General features: G+C 34.4%; 1 protein-coding gene across 5 annotated transcripts in view; it reads right to left on the bottom strand.

The window, feature by feature from the left end:
• The window catches only part of CFAP20DC (CFAP20 domain containing), a 268987-nt gene that overhangs the window by 246077 nt on the left and 5306 nt on the right, over positions 1-17604 (bottom strand). For all 5 annotated transcript variants that reach the window (XM_070776415.1, XM_070776414.1, XM_070776416.1 and 2 more), the window contains exons 3-4: positions 16949-17042; positions 7893-7965 (exon numbers count right to left, since the gene is read on the bottom strand). In XM_070776415.1, coding sequence (XP_070632516.1) covers positions 7893-7965; positions 16949-17042 — 167 coding nt within the window. The remainder of the gene's footprint in view (positions 1-7892; positions 7966-16948; positions 17043-17604) is intronic.

The following is a 17604-nucleotide window of genomic DNA, read 5'->3' as shown; positions in this document are numbered from 1 at the left end:
AAAAGGCACCAAAACAACCAAAAAAGGAAGTAAACGTTCCACAGGAAGAGCTGTGCTTGGTACATGGACACAATCTCAAAAGCTCTCACCAATGTCATTCTGACCTGAAATTATCAAATTTAGGTATTCTCTCAACTCTGGTGCCTTTAAAGTGGTTGAAGAAGACCAGTGACGCGTGAAAAGAATAGGCCTGCAGCTGTGAGGCCATATTCCCTTTTCTTAAAGTTTCAAAAGAGTCTGCTGTCTCCAATATCACTGAAGAAGGGACAGTAGGAGTAAAATTCAATAGGGTAGAATAACCTGAAATTTCTATTACATTTCTTTTCTGAACTCTTTGTCTAGCTCACTAATAACAATACAGAAAAAAGCGATGTAAGAGTAACTTTCATTAAATTATCCTGAGGCTAAAGCTTTTTTTTTTTTTTTTGTAGGATGAGTATGTTTCAATCTTCCATTTTACTGATACAGAAATTGAAAAGGAAGCTTTGAGATGCATTTGAACCTAAATCTCCCAGTATTCCTTAAGGGAAGAAAAAAAAAATCTAGTATCACCGATTAGCTCTGGCAATTGTAAGAAGAACATTCACATTACCATTTACTAAAGAGGAAACAGACAGAATTTAAGTGTCTAGCCCCAAAGCATAAAACTTGAGGATAGAGCAAAAGGACAAGACAAAAACTCTGGAATGGGCATCATAAATATTAGTCTGCATTGGATTCTTGGTTAAAAATCATTAAACTCTACTTAGACACAATTTTCAAATTCAGAAAACTGCAATGAAGACATTACAAAGGCTTAGCTAAAATTTCTAAGGACTACGGACACTTTTTTTTTTACATTTTTTTTAACCATTTATCATTTATTTATTATTATTTTTTTTTACTTTACAATATTGTATTGGTTTTGCCATACATCAACATGAATTCACCACAGGTGTACATGTGTTCCCCATCCTGAATCCCCTTCCCAGCTCCCTCCCCATACCATCCCTCTGGGTCATCCCAGTGAACCAGCCCCAAACATCCTGTATCCTGCATCGAACCTGGACTGGCGATTCGTTTCTTAAATGATATTATACATGTTTCAATGCCATTCCCCAAATCATCCCACCCTCTCCCTCTCCCACAGAGTTCAAAAGACTGTTCTATATATCTGTCTCTCTTTTGCCCCTCTCCCACAGAGTTCAAAAGACTGTTCTATATATCTGTCTCTCTTTTGCTCTCTCGCATACAAGGTTATTGTTACCGCCTTTCTAAATTCCATATATATGCGTTAGTATACTGTATTGGTGTTTTTCTTTCTGGCTTTCTTCACTCTGTATAATAGGCTACAGTTTCATCTACCTCATTAGAACTGATTCAAATGTATTCTTGTTAATGGCTGAGTAATACTCCATTGTGTATATGTACCACAACTTTCTTATCCATTCGTCTGCTGATGGACATCTAGGTTGCTTCCATGTCCTGGCTATTATAAACAGTGCTGCGATGAACATTGGGGTACACGTGTCTCTTTCAATTCTGGTTTCCTCAGTGTGTATGCCCAGCAGTGGGATTGCTGAGTCAATAAGGCACTTTTAAGGGTCTTTCTCTCTCTCTCTTTTTTTTAAGGAATCTACTTTATTAAATTCCAAATGGAAGCAGTACTCCAGATAGCTAAGGGCTCAACACATGAAAATTTCTGGCAATAATATTCCCTAGGATCTGCAAACTAAGAATCTCAACTTCCTCAAGATAGCATATGATGCTCCCACCAGCTTTCAAAGTGTTTTCATCCCATATATTGAAAAAACACTGGTGGAGCTGAGTGAAAATTTAAAAAGTAATGTCAATTCACCAGAGGCATTAACAGTACAAAATATCTCTCAGAATTCATCGAGATAATGACAAAATCAGGATAGACAAAGGAATTAATGCAGCTCAACAATATTTAGTAAAATGAATGCAATTCCTGTTCAAAATGTAATATTCCAAAATCATTTAGTGTGATTGGCATCATCAAATATAGTGAACCGGATTTCTATTTCAAGATGCAGTTGGTTCTCTTCCAATAACTCAGGTTCTTGGTGCTCCTCCTGTGCACCAGATGTCTGGCCCCAGGCTCTGAAACATCTAACAGCCCTCACAGGGGAGTGCTGGCTTCCCACTGCCATGATGAAATGTACGGAAAAGACCACAGAATGAAAAAATTCCTTAAAAATCTGTTGTTTATGAAATCATTTAACTTCAGGTCAAAGTGAGATACAGGTACACTAAAACACTTTGAAAATGAAAACTGCTACTGAGAAATAATCAAGTCAAAATGAGTGGTTTATTTGTAAAAAGCAAGAGAGGATATTTTCTTTTGTGGGTTTATAATGAAAGAGAGAAGTATGTGAGAATTCTGTTAGTTTAATGCTAAATATACTGTGTGCTAACACAGTAAACACACCGTTTACATGCAAAATACAACGTGCTTCGATAATTTCTCATCAGGTTATGAAGCTCTGAAGCCACCTTATCCACAGATACAGGATTTTTGAATAATATAATTTGTGTATGTTAAAGAAAAAAAAGAGGCCTAGTCATGAACCAAAGTAAAGAAACAATAAAAAAGAAGTGAAGTTGTTTCTTAGCTCTCATTTTGTGGGAAAAAAGTATAAGAAAGTATTATCTTATTTGAGATGTGAAATATTAAGTAAAAAATACCTGGGTAAAATTCTTCCTTTATTTTCAAGTATTTATCTCTTAAAAGGGTAATTATAGAAACACAAACAGCTGAGAATGAAAGACTCTAAATAAGATATACAAGTCTAAGCACTTTCATCTTGTTCTAAGATTCAAATTAAATATCCCTGCTACATATGTTTGTATGTATAGTGAGAAAGAAAATTTACAAATATGGAGGCATGGTATAGTGCTGCAGAGCACAGGTTCTAGATTTAGACTCTTAAGTTTGATTTCTGGCTCTAAGGTTATTGGTTTAAGTCAGTAACCTCTGGCAAATTCCTTAACCTTTCCGGACTTCAGTTTCCTCAATGGTAAAATAGAGGCAATATTTATGGCTATTATTCAGGCTTATTTTGGAGATCGAATGAAAACAATTAAAATGCTTAGAACATGCCCAGTATATAATAGTTCAGTCCAGTATATAATAGCTCAGTAGTGTCCAACTCTTTGAGACCCCATGGACTGCAGCATGCCAGGCTTTCCTGTCCATCACCAACTCCCAGAGCTTGCTGAAATTCATGTCCATCAAGTCGGTGATGCCATCCAACCATCATATATAACATATGTGCTGGATATATTACATTTATAATATGTAATAAAACACCAGTATATAATAAGTGTTTAATAAACATTATCCATTATTAATTTATGTTAATTTTCTTGTTTAATTCTTTTGACAAACCTGTGAGGTAGGAATTATTACTCTCCTCCCACACCCGAGGCAAGCTTAGGAACTTGCCAAAAGTCCCACTGAGATAAAGCAGAATCTAACTCTGGATCTGTCTAGTTCCAAGCCAGTGCTCTTACTTTTACCTAACCCATCACACGTTCCCTATGCCTTGCTCTTGTACCACTGTAACATTACAAATATGTACTTTAATTGCTTTTTAAATGGTTTCTCACCCTCACTGCAGACTATATGAGGACAGAGACTGGGTCTTCTATACTCATTCCACTCCTGCCCACTCATACATATTTCAGAGCTTTTGGGTAAGACACTGTATTAGGTGCTAGAATATCACAGAACTCAAAGACCATCCAAAATGACAGATAATCAAATAAATATACAAACTGGTATAGTTGTAGTGAAGGAAAATGTCAAAGTGCTAGAAAACAATGTAAGATTTATTTCTCATGTATTTATATCTCATAAGACTTATTTTTCACATAGCTGACAACAGAGCAGTATGGGATGAGCAAGGAGAGGTAAGAAACCAGAGCATATAGGAACTTTAAGGATCTGGGAGCTTGTCCTTAGTACAGTGAAGATTCCAGCTGGTTTTTAGAATGATCACTTTAGTTGCAGTATAGAGATTAGATTGGAAAAGGATAAGAAAAGAATCTGGGAAATCCACTCAGATGCTCTATGTAGCAGGAGATCAGGGGAAATATGATGGTGGCTTGGGACTAGGAGGGTAGTGAAGGCGGGAAGAAGTAGACAGATTCAAGGTAGAGTGACGTTCCCATGCCTATCACACCGAATGACAGTTAACAATAATTCAGTAATTTGTTGACTGACTAATCACAAGGGATTCCTCAAGCAGAGCTGTTGCTGGTTCTAAGGCATCCACTAACTCACAGATGTATGACCTTCTCCTGAGCAGTATAATCACCCAGTGGACATGAGATACATAGGAAGATGCTGAAGAAATGAGTATTAAATATACACACCATCTGGCAAGACTCTGCTTGTGAAAAACTCTTGATGTGTAAGTGTATCTTTGTGAAACAAAATGCCTCTCCCATTTTGACAATGAAAAATTTTAGAAGTCAAATATCTTTCTGCTATGTGACTTTCCAAGCTTGTTAGAGAAATATATTATTTAAAATGGCCTGGAGCTATGCTGCCAGAAACACAGTAACACCAAGGGTGCTGAAAGAAAGCCCTTTCATTTAAGGAAAATAAAAAGCTGTAGTTAGAAAGACAATCAAAACTCATTACTCTACCTTATTTCTTGTAAAACATGGGCTCTGTCATTACTTTCTAAAATAGCAAAAATATTTTGACTGTCTATAAACAACAAATTCAAATGTAGAGTTAATACATTTTCTTATAATCTGGTAATTTCACAGGGTCAGGATAGAGAATGTTTTCCCCATTTTATTTAATAATTCTGACCTTTTGTCCCAGACATTTATTTTGCGAAAACTATAAAACTAAAACCATCTGGAAAATTTGTCCATTATATATAAGAACAAGAAACTATGATTATAGTCAACCAAATTCAACATCTGACCATTAGTTCTATCACCCATGAAAGTATTTTCCCATCCTTCAAGTGCATTAATCACATGGTAACAAAGGGTCAGGCTTATTTATATCAACTGCTCTCTTGCTAGGACTAAGGTAAACCTAAGATACCTACTACTTTCTCTAATTAAAGCCCTAATTATTATTAACTTAGTTAAAACAATACATTGCCCAGGCCACAGTGATAAGCTCAAGTGTTTGGGGGCACAAATAAAGCATAATTTTGCTTAGGAAGAGAGTGCTCATCTGCAGAAGATTCTGTCCCGAGGTTCAGCCAAGTTTCCTGCACAACTGTGATCAAAAGGCTAACCACCAGCATCCCTACCAGTGCTTTTGAAGAATCTCAGTGTATAGGTGGTAGAGATCAGGAGAATAAGCGGGCTGGACTGTATTTCTATGCAAGGAACCTAACAACTTTAAAAATAAAATATAGTATGCTTACTTCTATTTGGTAGGAAACCACTTTCCTCTACACTGAATATAAAGCTTTGTATGGTACACTGTACCTTTAGAACGTTTTTAGACTCTTGAAAATGGTTTTTCTGCAGAACTAGAAAAAGATACATTAGAGCATCAAATGCTGCTTGGTCTTGTTACTATTAGAAGTAGTTTAAAGAATCTTGCTGACCATGGCAGATGATAAGAGAAAATCTTAGAAGTTAACTGAGATTTAAAGTTGAATAAAATAAAAACATAAATTGTTCCATCTATTCTTTATCATTCCAGAAAACAAAACTATGTGTCATTAGCTAAAATTCATATTTTATCAACACATGCATACACTATTAATATTTTAATTCTGTTGATGTATGGCAAAACCAATACAATATTGTAAAGTAAAAAAAAATAATAATAAAAAATTAAAAAAAATATTTTAATTCACATAAAAAAGAAATTGATAACCTCAAATTTATATTAATCCCACTTAATTAAGAAAGCTCTTCCTTGCCCTTGGTCTGCACCAGTGTATCTAGTACAAAATTAACTTAATAGGAAAAGTCACTTATTTCAGCAGGGGAAATAAAAGACTAAAAATAAGACTTTGACCTTGGACAGCTATTAATTACAAGGAAAAATTAGAAAACATATACACTAAATATAATGTATAATTGAGTCCCTAAATAATATTCCATTCTGAGTACAGAAATTAAATGTTATTTTCATTCTCAGAATTACATCAGATAACAGGTAGCTCAACTGAGTAAAATTTGTATATTCTTACTTTTGCTAAACAACTTGTTCATAGCAAGGCCATTTAAAACAAATATATCCCAAGCCATCTATATGTAGACAGAAAAACTGAATATATCTCAACAAAAGTAAATAACATTAAGATACTCTACACAGAAAATCCTAAAGATGCTACCAGAAAACTACTAGACCTCATCAATGAATTTGGTAAAGCTTCAGGATACAAAAGTAATATACAGAAATCTCTTGCATTCCTATACAGTAACAATGAAAAATCAGAAACAGAAATTAAGGAAATAAACCCATTTACCACCATATCAAAAAGAATAAAGTACCTAGGAACAAACCTACCTAAGGAAACAAAAGACCTGTACTGTGAAAACTATAAAACACTGATGAAAGAAACTGAAGATGACACAGATGGAAAGATACACCATGTTTTGGGGTTGTGTGCTGTGCTCTGTAGTGTCACTCTTAGATTGCAAGAATCAATACTGTCAAGATAACCAAACTTCCATGCAATCTACAGATTCAATGCAATTTCTATCAACTTACCAATGGCATTTTTTTAACAGAACTAGAACAAAAAATTTAAAATTTGTATGCAAACAAAAAAGACCCCTCATAGCTAAAACAACTCTGAGAAAGAAAAATTGAGCTAGAGGAATCAGAATCCTTGACTTCAGACAATACTTCAAAGCTACAGCTATTAAAACAGTATGGCACTGGCTCAAAAACAGAAATATAGATCAATGGAACAGGGTAGAAAGCTCAGAGAAAAACCTATGCATCTATTCTTAATGAATCTATGAAAAAGGCAAGAATATGGAGAAAAGACAGTCTCTTCAATAAGTGGTGCTGGGAAAACTTTACAGCTACATGTTAAAGAATAAAATTAGAACATTCTCCAACACCAGACACAAAAATAAACTCAAAATGGATCAAACACCTAAATGTAAGGCCTGACACTATAACACTCTTAGGAGAAAACATAGAGTAGAATACTCTGACAAAAATCACATCAATATCTTTTTGGATCCACCTCCTAGCATTATGAAAATAAAAACAAAAATAAACAAGTGAGACCTAATTAAACTAAAAGCTTCTACACAGCAAAGGAAACCATAAACAAAATGAAAAGACAACCCAGAGAATGAGAGAATATGTTTGCAAAGTGACCAACTAGGGATTAATCTCCAAAATATGCAAACAGTTCATGCAACTCTATGTCAAAAAAACAAACAACTCAATTAAAAACTGGACAGAGGATCTAAACAGACATTTTTTCCAAAGAAGACATACAGATGGCCAAAAAGCACATGAAAAGATGCTCAATATCACTAGTTATCAGAGAAATGCAAATCAAAACTATAGTGAGATATCACCTCACATCAGTCAGAGCAGCCATCATCAAAAAGTCTACAAACAATAAACATTGGAGAGGGTGTGGAGAAAACAGAAACCTCCTACCTTTTCAAATCATAGGCTCTTCATTATTAAATTCAGGATCCTTTGATATCTTCTTAAACAGATGAAATCTGTTTTCTCCCCTTAGGGAAATGCCAGACTACAGTATATCCAGAAATACTATTAAATTAGTTTAATTACTTCATGTTGACTTGATAAGTCACTGCTCTTTAATGCAAAAACTGCCAGTTGTAATTAATGACTCTTAGCACTGCGTCAATTGATCAAATGTCTAATACACATAAAACATTGAAAGAAGTTCTATATATCTTACAGCAATTCAGTAGAGAAGTCTTGTCCCAGGGGTATGTAAATCTGAAGTACAAGAAACCTCTGGATCAGTCCAACTAAAATGAAAGGAGGAAAATATATGTTTGTATGTCCGAATCATTTATATGTACATATAAACAAAACAATCACATGCCATCAATAAGCTGAAGCTTCTATCATTTCAATAATATACACAACTGCAAGAACACTCTCCCGAGTTACAATCTCACTACAAAAGAAAAAAAATGATGCAATCAAATCCAACTCTAACAACAAATGTTGTCTTTTAAAGTCCCATCTGTGGGCTTGGTGATATCTTCATGAAAATTTATAAAATAATACTTTTTTATTTACTGTTTTTATTAGGTTGCAAGAAAGTGTACACATTCAATAGACACATATAAAACTGAACAATAGGTTTTCTCATTAAGGCAGTCATAAAAGCATGTAGCAATTATTCTTATTCACTGACAATTTTAACTGTATTTAACAACTTAACGAAAAATAATAGATCAGAAAAACAGTTGATGAGCCATATCTAGTTCATATGGTTTTAAATGTGTCTAAAATGAGAAGGATGGAGGAACATATTTTCAGTTAAATACCTTTTGTTAATTTAAAATATATTTAATTAATTTAATGCTCACAAATTAAAAACTTATAGCTTTTATTCACCATCACCAGCTTCATCTGAATTAAAAATACCTGGAGAAAGACCTATGGCACTTTTGATAATTGAAGTCTACAACTGCTTCAAAAATCAACTGACTTTGTATTACCTCTTCAGACCTATTCACTTAATTCTTTTTCTCTTAGCTTTTGAACTTTCACTTGATATCTCAATTATGATGCTTTTAATGAATGTTTTAGTATCACTTCCTCCTGAAACATGACTTCCAGGAATTTGTTTTTCCCTAATGTGGAATGTTGCTTAGGAAGTGGAGATGTCTTGATACAATTGTGAACCTCTCCTACAAATCTAATAATACAAGCCAATACGTGGAGAAAACGCTTAAAGAAAGGTAACTGGTCTAACATGAATGCTGTTTTCTATTCATCCCAACTTAGTAGACTTAACAAATTTAAGTATTTTAAAGTAACAATTTTTATTTGGATAGTCTACATATAAAAATGCTCTGGTTTAGAATTCTTATGTTAAATTTTTCCAACATTCCTGAAGAACTTAAATAGTTCTATATTTTACTTCAAATCTAGTTTCTAATCAATAAACTTATTTGACCAAATGTGCTTAATATTTTAAAAATCAAACATACAAGGATAAATTTTACTTAAAATACTAAGCTGCAAAGAGTCAGCAGTAGAGGTAATAGTCTCTGATCTTAGAAAATTCTCTAGGAATCAGGTTCTACCACATTTATGGGAACAGCCAACAAGACAACTAGAGCTCTGGACCACAAAACCAAAATGAAATACCCAGATGAGGCCAACTTAAATAAAACACCATTAATCAATCGCTCTCTTGTATCTTCCATTGATTGGCCCTACAGTATTTTTTCCACTGCAGAAAGGCCCCATAAAGAGAGCTGAGAGAGCACTGGGATAAATGAAATCTCTCTTTACAAAAGGTCCTAATTTATGTCACAGATCTCACTGAATCAGCAACTGTTCTCTTCAAACACAAAGAGCTACACACATAGGGCATTTCTGTATGAACATTTTTAGATATGAAAGATGCTTGCCCTCAAAAAAAAGAAAGTGTTGTAATTCAACTCCCTCACATATAGAAGCCCTAGTTTCCAAAAGGCTTCACTTCTAAGATTAAAAGAAGTATGACAATACCATACGGTAATGATCTGATAAAGAAAAAAGCACTCTAATAACATTTGACAGACACTGATCCTGTGTGTCAGAAATGCTAAATAAACTCTATAGCAACATTTTTTCTTCCAGTGGCCGAGTAAATTTAAACTGACTCTTCGGCCAAGTAAATTTAAACTGACTCTTCATGTCTACATTATATTTAAAATCACTCTAAGCAATGCTGGAACTATTGTTAGTCAGAAAATGCCCACCAAGTACATAAAATTCATAAAAATTCACTTTTTTACTGAAATATGCAGGTTTCTGCAGTTTTATAATATGTTCTCTGCCCGAGACAAGAGCTACCTCTATTTTTAAGAGGTCAGATCCTTTCTTCTTTTGAATATTTTAAGACACATTTATTTAGTAAATAGATTTTTAAACAGTGGCTTTACAGTTGTTTCATTACAGCAAATTACAGTTGTATACCTCAACATACACTTTGCAAGTGTTACACTGTCCAAAGTGTTGGGACCAAACCACGGTACATTTTTTCTTCCAGTGGCCGAGTAAATTTAAACTGACACAGTACAGTTATCTTTTATAAGTAACTTGGTAACAGTAACCTGAAGGTACTTCCCGATTCTACTGGAGTCCTGACACAGACAGGACACTAAAATGCACCTTAGCTGCTGTAGCACAGAAAACAGGAAACAATTATAGCTTCATAATAGGTTATTCCACACCTCTTGCGCACATCAGAAAACCTGTTTGGGCCCTTTAACTTTTTTTTTTTCTTCTTAATGGTGAAAGTGGGCACCCTTGTCTTGTTCCTGACTTTAGAGGAAATGCTTTCAATTTTTCACCATTGAGGATAATGTTTGCTGTGGGTTTGTCATATATAGCTTTTATTATGTTGAGGTATGTTCCTTCTATTCCTGCTTTCTGGAGAGTTTTTATCATAAATGGATGTTGAATTTTGTCAAAGGCTTTCTCTGCATCTATTGAGATAATCATATGGTTTTTATTTTTCATTTTGTTAATGTGGTGTATTACATTGATTGATTTGCGGATATTGAAGAATCCTTGCATCCTTGGGATAAAGCCCACTTGGTCATGGTGTATGATCTTTTTAATGTGTTGTTGGATTCTGATTGCTAGAATTTTGTTAAGGATTTTTGCATCTATGTTCATCAGTGATATTGGCCTGTAGTTTTCTTTTTTTGTGGGATCTTTGTCAGGTTTTGGTATTAGGGTGATGGTGGCCTCATAGAATGAGTTTGGAAGTTTACCTTCCTCTGCAATTTTTTGGACGAGTTTGAGCAGGATAGGTGTTAGCTGTTCTCTAAATTTTTGGTAGAATTCAGCTGTGAAGCCGTCTGGACCTGGGCTTTTGTTTGCTGGAAGATTCTTGATTACAGTTTCAATTTCCGTGCTTGTGATGAAAAACTATTAAAAATTCCAACATATGGAGGCTGAACAACACGCTGCTGAATAACCAACAAATCACAGAAGAAATCAAAAAAGAAATCAAAATTTGCATAGAAACGAATGAAAATGAAAACACAACAACCCAAAACCTGTGGGACACGGTAAAAGCAGTCCTAAGGGGAAAGTTCATAGCAATACAGGCACACCTCAAGAAACAAGAAAAAAGTCAAATAAATAACCTAACTCTACACCTAAAGCAACTAGAAAAGGAAGAAATGAAGAATCCCAGGGTTAGTAGAAGGAAAGAAATCTTAAAAATTAGAGCAGAAATAAATGCAAAAGAAACAAAAGAGACCATAGCAAAATCAACAAAACCAAAAGCTGGTTCTTTGAAAGGATAAATAAAATTGACAAACCATTAGCCAGACTCATCAAGAAACAAAGGGAGAAAAATCAAATCAATAAAATTAGAAATGAAAATGGAGAGAATCACAACAGACAACACAGAAATACAAAGGATCATAAGAGACTACTATCAACAATTATAAGCCAATAAAATGGACAACTTGGAAGAAAAGGACAAATTCTTAGAAAAGTACAACTTCCCAAAACTGGACCAGGAAGAAATAGAAAATCTTAACAGACCCATCACAAGCACGGAAATTGAAACTGTAATCAAGAATCTTCCTTTTACTTTTCATATGTAAAACTGGGTTGATAATTTAGGTTTACCCCTCACAGAATTATTTGTGTAAATCAAATGAGATCTATCATTCAATAAAGATTTATTGAGCATCTACTATGAAAAAGACTCAGTGTTAAAGCTTTCAAAGTGAACAGGACAGACATGCTCTCTGCTCTCTTGGAACTTACATACTAGGTTTCATGAAGGAGAAGGTCACATTGCTATGAAAGCCTATATAATCCTGAGTCATTGGGAGGAAGAGGATGATGAGTGAAGGTTTTCTTGTAGAAGTAACAGTGGAGTTCAATTAGGAAGAACAGCAGAGATTGACTGGGCAAGGAAGATAGGGGCAGAAGAGAGGAAAAAATATCATATAGAGAGGGAATACTCCATATAGAAGAGGCTATAGTAGATTAGATGAACTTAAAGGACTGACAGGAGACAGAAGGGGAAAAGGAACAGGGGATATATCTGGCAAATAAGTCAGGGACGTGGGGCTGAAAGCCCCGTGAAAGATACAGGTCATCCTAAAATCAACAGGAAGCCACTCATCCATTCATTCATTTATTCAGCACAAGATCTACTGAACGTTTACTATGTGCCAGGCACTGTTCTAGGTGAACAAAGTGGACTAAGTTTCTGTGTTGGTAGGTCTTAGTTTCTGGTGATGGTGAAAAAAACAATAAAAGAACATACTAAACAGCAAGTTCAAGGTGATAATTACTGTAGGAAAATGGACACCAGGGTAAAGGAGATTAAGAATGCAGAAGGGATACAAAGCACAGGTTGTAATTTAAGTATGGGTAAGCACGGGTCCTCACTGAGAAGATGACATTTTATTTGGCAAAGGCCTGAAGAAGGGGAGAGAGTGAGCCATGTAGCTACTTGGAAAAAGAAAGCCCTAGGCAGAGGGTATGGCTTGTGCACAAGTGCTAAGGTACTAGACTGTGGCTGAAAACAGCAAGGAGACCTATATGATGGAAGAGAGTGAACAAGGCAAAGGAACAGGAGATAAGATCAGAGTTAAGAGAACATCAGATACTACAGTGCCCTATAGATGTTTGGGTTTTACCCAGAGAGAGATGGGGCATTTTCAGCAGAAGAGTGCTTGATCTAAAAGTATCAGTCTGGCAGCTAAATTGACAATGGACTGTGGGGAGGCAAGTCAGAAACAGACACTAATTAGAAGGCTACTGCAATACTCCAAGATAATGGAGGGTGGCAGCAGGGAAAGTAGCAAGAGGCAGTCAGACTCTAAAACTAATTTAAAGATAGAGCCAACAAGATTTTCTTGATGGTTAAATGAAAAGAAGGAAAAAATTAAGATGATTTAAGAGTTTTTGGTCTGAGCAACTGAAAGACAACTTCCTAACACCTGAGATGGGGCAATCTGCAGGAGGAGGAACAAAAATTTCCAAGGTAAAGCTATCCATGTAGAAAGGTCAACTAAGCAATTGAATATACAAATCTGGAGTTTGGGACACAAGTCAGTGATAAGAATGCAAGCTGGTATACAGCAGAGATGAAATTTAAAGCCATCAGACTAGAGTCTGAAACTAAAGAAGTAAATGTAGTTTAGTGTCAAGAAGGTCAAAGACTAAGTCCAGAGGCATTGCCACATTAAGTTGGGTTGGAGAGAAGAGGAAGAACCATGAAAGGAGACAGAAGAAAGACCAGTGAAGTAGGAAAAAGAAAAACAAAAAAAATCCAGGAGTATGGGCATCCTGAAAGATGAGTGGAGAAAGTACTATATATATCAAGTAGAGGATGTCAATTTTTGTCAATGCTGCTGCTAAGTTGAACAAGATGAGAGCTGAGAACTGGCCACTGGATTCAAGAACAGAAAGAGCAGTAGAAGCCTTGACAAGAGCACTGTCAATAGAGTGGTAAAGTCAAAGCCACTGAAGGGTTTTAGAAAGAGGAAATCATAGGAAGTTTATTTCAAAGAATTACAAAAAGTTAGGGCAGGGGTAGGCTGAGGGGAACTTCATAAAGATGACCTCATCCACCAGAGCAGCTGAAACTTAGATCAACACACAGCTTTAGGGATGCCGATCCCGAGACACATACCATTTGATTAAGATATCACAGGCAGAGAAAAGTATGGTTTCAAACATGAGCCTCAAATAGAAAGTCCCCAAGGAGACCATCCAAATGATAGATATTTACATGTAATAGAGTTTCTTTTCATATGGGCATCTCTGTATAACACATTCCAGCCTCAATAGCAACATGGGCTTATTTAACTGGCTAATGAACTACAAGTTTCAGTATCAAGGCCAACTGTTTACTATCAGAAATTATAAAGTAAATCGTTACAGATTTTTAGTATGAGAAGTTTAACAAAATTACTGAATTCCAACTATATATGATACACTAAGTTAGGGGTACAAAGTGGAGAAATACACAATCTGATAATCGCACCTTCCTTTATTTGATAATATATAGAGTTAAAAAAAAAACTTTGACATATTCAGAGATGCTCAAATATAATTCAGAATATTACTATTTAAAATTAAAATTTAAAAATACTGAATTTCATTATTAAAATTCCTTCATAGGTACTTAACACAGTAGGAAATACATATGAAGTGTCTAATGTCAAGTTGGCAAAAATAAAGGGGGTTTTTACTCTTAAAATAGGAATACAAAATGGTAATTGAACTTAATTTAGAATCCTTAACTTAAAGTCAATTCTTTATTCAAAGCATACCATTAAATTTAAATTTAACCATAACAACTTCACATAGGTCATTTTATAGAAGTGAAATAATTATAAGTTGCTATTATCAAAAATTCCAAATAATTAATCTTAAAGGCATTAGTACAGGGCAGACTATATAAAACTGCTTCATTTGTTACAGGGATGTACATGCTACAGAAAAGATTAATTTTTAATTGCAGGACATTGTACAAGAAATACATTAGAAGATTTTTCTTTCTTTGAATTAAAACTATCATCTTTCCATTTTTAAAAAGCAATTATAACACATTAAATTTGCTTTATGTCTTAAAAAAAACATAGATAAAAGTAGGCAAGGGGAGCTTGTCTTTAATCACTGAGCCTTTGTTAGAGGAGAAATCTTTCTCAGGGCCAACTGAGAAAGGTTACTAGAAGTGATTTGATTTTGTCAATAACATCATCACGGGCATAGATGCTAAAGGCATCACATGGATGTAGAGGCCAACAATAATAAATTAAAAAGAACTAAAATTGGTTTAGAGCAAAGTCATGTTCCTGAATATCAGATGTGTTCACTTTACAGTCAATAGTCTTAAAAGATGGTCCGTGTTTCCTGTTAAAAAATAACCTATATTTTCAGACATGTTTCCATGGCTTATCTCAGTTCACCTTATTTATCAGTACAGATTTATGGAGAAATTTTTAAAAAATCTCTGCTATTAAAAAATGCAAACTATGAGGAAATCATGGTTTTAAAATGGTAATAAACTAATAACAATTATTTTAACAATGACTATCCCTTCTCTTTGAAGTTGTTTTTTATTTTATTCAGAAAGATACCATTTTAAAATAAATCATCTTCCAACTATAATTTCTATGACTTGATTTATGTCTTAGAAATCTAAAATATGCATGTAGTAGCTTGAAATAGTAGATAAAACAGAGTCTATAAAGGTTTAGAAAACAAGATTAAAAGGAGAAAATCAGATACCAAGACTGGGTCTTTTCATAGTTCATGGTACACAACAGGTATTCAATAAATGTTCTTAATGAAAGAAGAAGTAAATAATGAATGTAAAAAATAACTGATTACCTACATTGGTTAAAACATAATAGATAAATTTAGGACAAAGTTAATGAAAATATGGTTAATCATTTTGATAATTTATATTTCTTAAATCACATCAGGGTATGCAGAGCCTAATTTTGTGGCAGAGCACTGAATTTTAACCCTAGTTTGGCCAACAATTGGGGTTCTGATCATAAATTTAGGTGATCGCTCAGGGTTCCTTCTGCTTTAAACCACTATTCCTAATTCCCAGAACAGATAAGAATTGAAATCTATTCTGGGGTTTTTTGTTAAATCACATATTCATATCTTTACTTATTAGATATGAATATTTCTAAAGGTATATAAGTTGATATATTACTAAGTAAGCCTTATATAGTACTTCACATATATTTTCCCTCAAAAATTAATTCACTATAAGAACTCATGAGTTTATTTCAAAGTATAGCCTTAACAATCTGAGCTCTTGATGAGGAATCAACCTTAGTGTGTTTATCCATAAAAGACTTAATGTCAGGATTAAAAGAATTTAAAAAAATGAAATGCTCAGAAAGTCATTGGCACACTGCTGCTGCTGCTGCTAAGTCGCTTCAGTCGTGTCCGACTCTGTGCGACCCCATAGACGGCAGCCCACCAGGCTCCCCCGTCCCTGGGATTCTCCAGGCAAGAACACTGGAGTGGGTTGCCATTTCCTTCTCCAATGCATGAAAGTGAAAAGTGAAAGTGAAGTCGCTCAGTCGTGTCCAACTCTTTGCAACCCCATGGACTGCAGCCTACCAGGCTCCTCTGTCCATGGGATTTTCCAGGCAAGAGTACTGGAGTGGGGTGCCATTGCCTTCTCCACACTGGCACACAGTAAGTGCTTAATAAACATCATTACTATTCTAATGAAATAATCTTATACATATTTTGTAATTTAGAAGGTTAAATAATCTTCTAAATCTTCTTTAAAATAGAAGTAAATTTCTAATAAACAATGAAGCAGAATCTCTTTTCAAAAGCCTGGTTTAAAGTTACTCTTAAAATTAAAAAAAATCAAGCAATTCCAGCTTTGTCCACTGAAATTATATAAAATCTATACTGATGGAAAAACCATATTTTTTTTGGATGAAATTTTCAGGAAAAGATTTCCTGTGGTAGATTGCACTGCTGCTATTACAAAGGCCACAATTGTGTGAAATATGGGAAGGTTGGCATTTGTTTTTATGTTTCTCAAAAAAATACTTCAACAATGACCCATCTAATTATTTAATTTTATGATGAATAAAGTCAGTCCTAATGTCTAAAAAAAAAAAAAAAATTAAAAAAAAATCTTATTACTATATATCAACAGATTCCAGTAAAAGCCAAACTTACACATCTGTTTATGAGACTTAGAAGTTTCACTTTAAGCATCAAATGTTAAGCTTCAATGTTAAAAATCTTACTTACGGATTTGCTTATTCTCCTTTGGTAACTGTATTTTATTTGTTTGGCTGCTGCCTTCCAGTACAAACACAAAACTTTTAACTTCTTTATCAAATTCCTACAGAACAAAATTGAACACAGTGGTAATTGTGTGTTTTATTTGACTTTTATTATAAAATTGAAGTAGCAAGCCCATACAAAAAGCCCCACACTCAAATGACTTAAAAATAGGCCCAGGTCTTAATGATGCTGCTAAGACTAGCTGGGAATTGGAATACAGAAGCCACAATTAGCTACTTGGCAAATTCTCTTCTATATCAAGACACTCTTCCACCAAATAATAAGTTTTCCAACGTCAGGGATTCCCAAGTTACTAATTTAGAGTTTCCAGAGTCCAGGTATCCTTCCCCTTCTATAATCAATGTATTTCTGTTTAATAGCACAGGCTGAACATCGCTCTCTGTTAACAGTACAATAAACCATCTAAATTATGCTGTATCTAGTCTGGAAGTTCCTTGGTTTCAAGCCATGGCTCATATAGAATTAATCAGTGCCTTATTTTACCAGTCTTCTAATGTGAAGTTCCATACATCATTTACTTAAAATCAGTACAAATTAAAGTGTTACAACTAAGGAAGGTTATCTAAAAAACAAACATAAACACACCTGGAAATGAAAAC

This window comes from Bos indicus, chromosome 22 (assembly GCF_029378745.1).
Source record: "Bos indicus isolate NIAB-ARS_2022 breed Sahiwal x Tharparkar chromosome 22, NIAB-ARS_B.indTharparkar_mat_pri_1.0, whole genome shotgun sequence".
In the NCBI taxonomy this organism is placed as follows: Eukaryota; Metazoa; Chordata; class Mammalia; order Artiodactyla; family Bovidae; genus Bos; species Bos indicus.
Note: the sequence above shows the minus strand (reverse complement) of the source record. Positions and strands in the feature narration are given on the sequence as shown.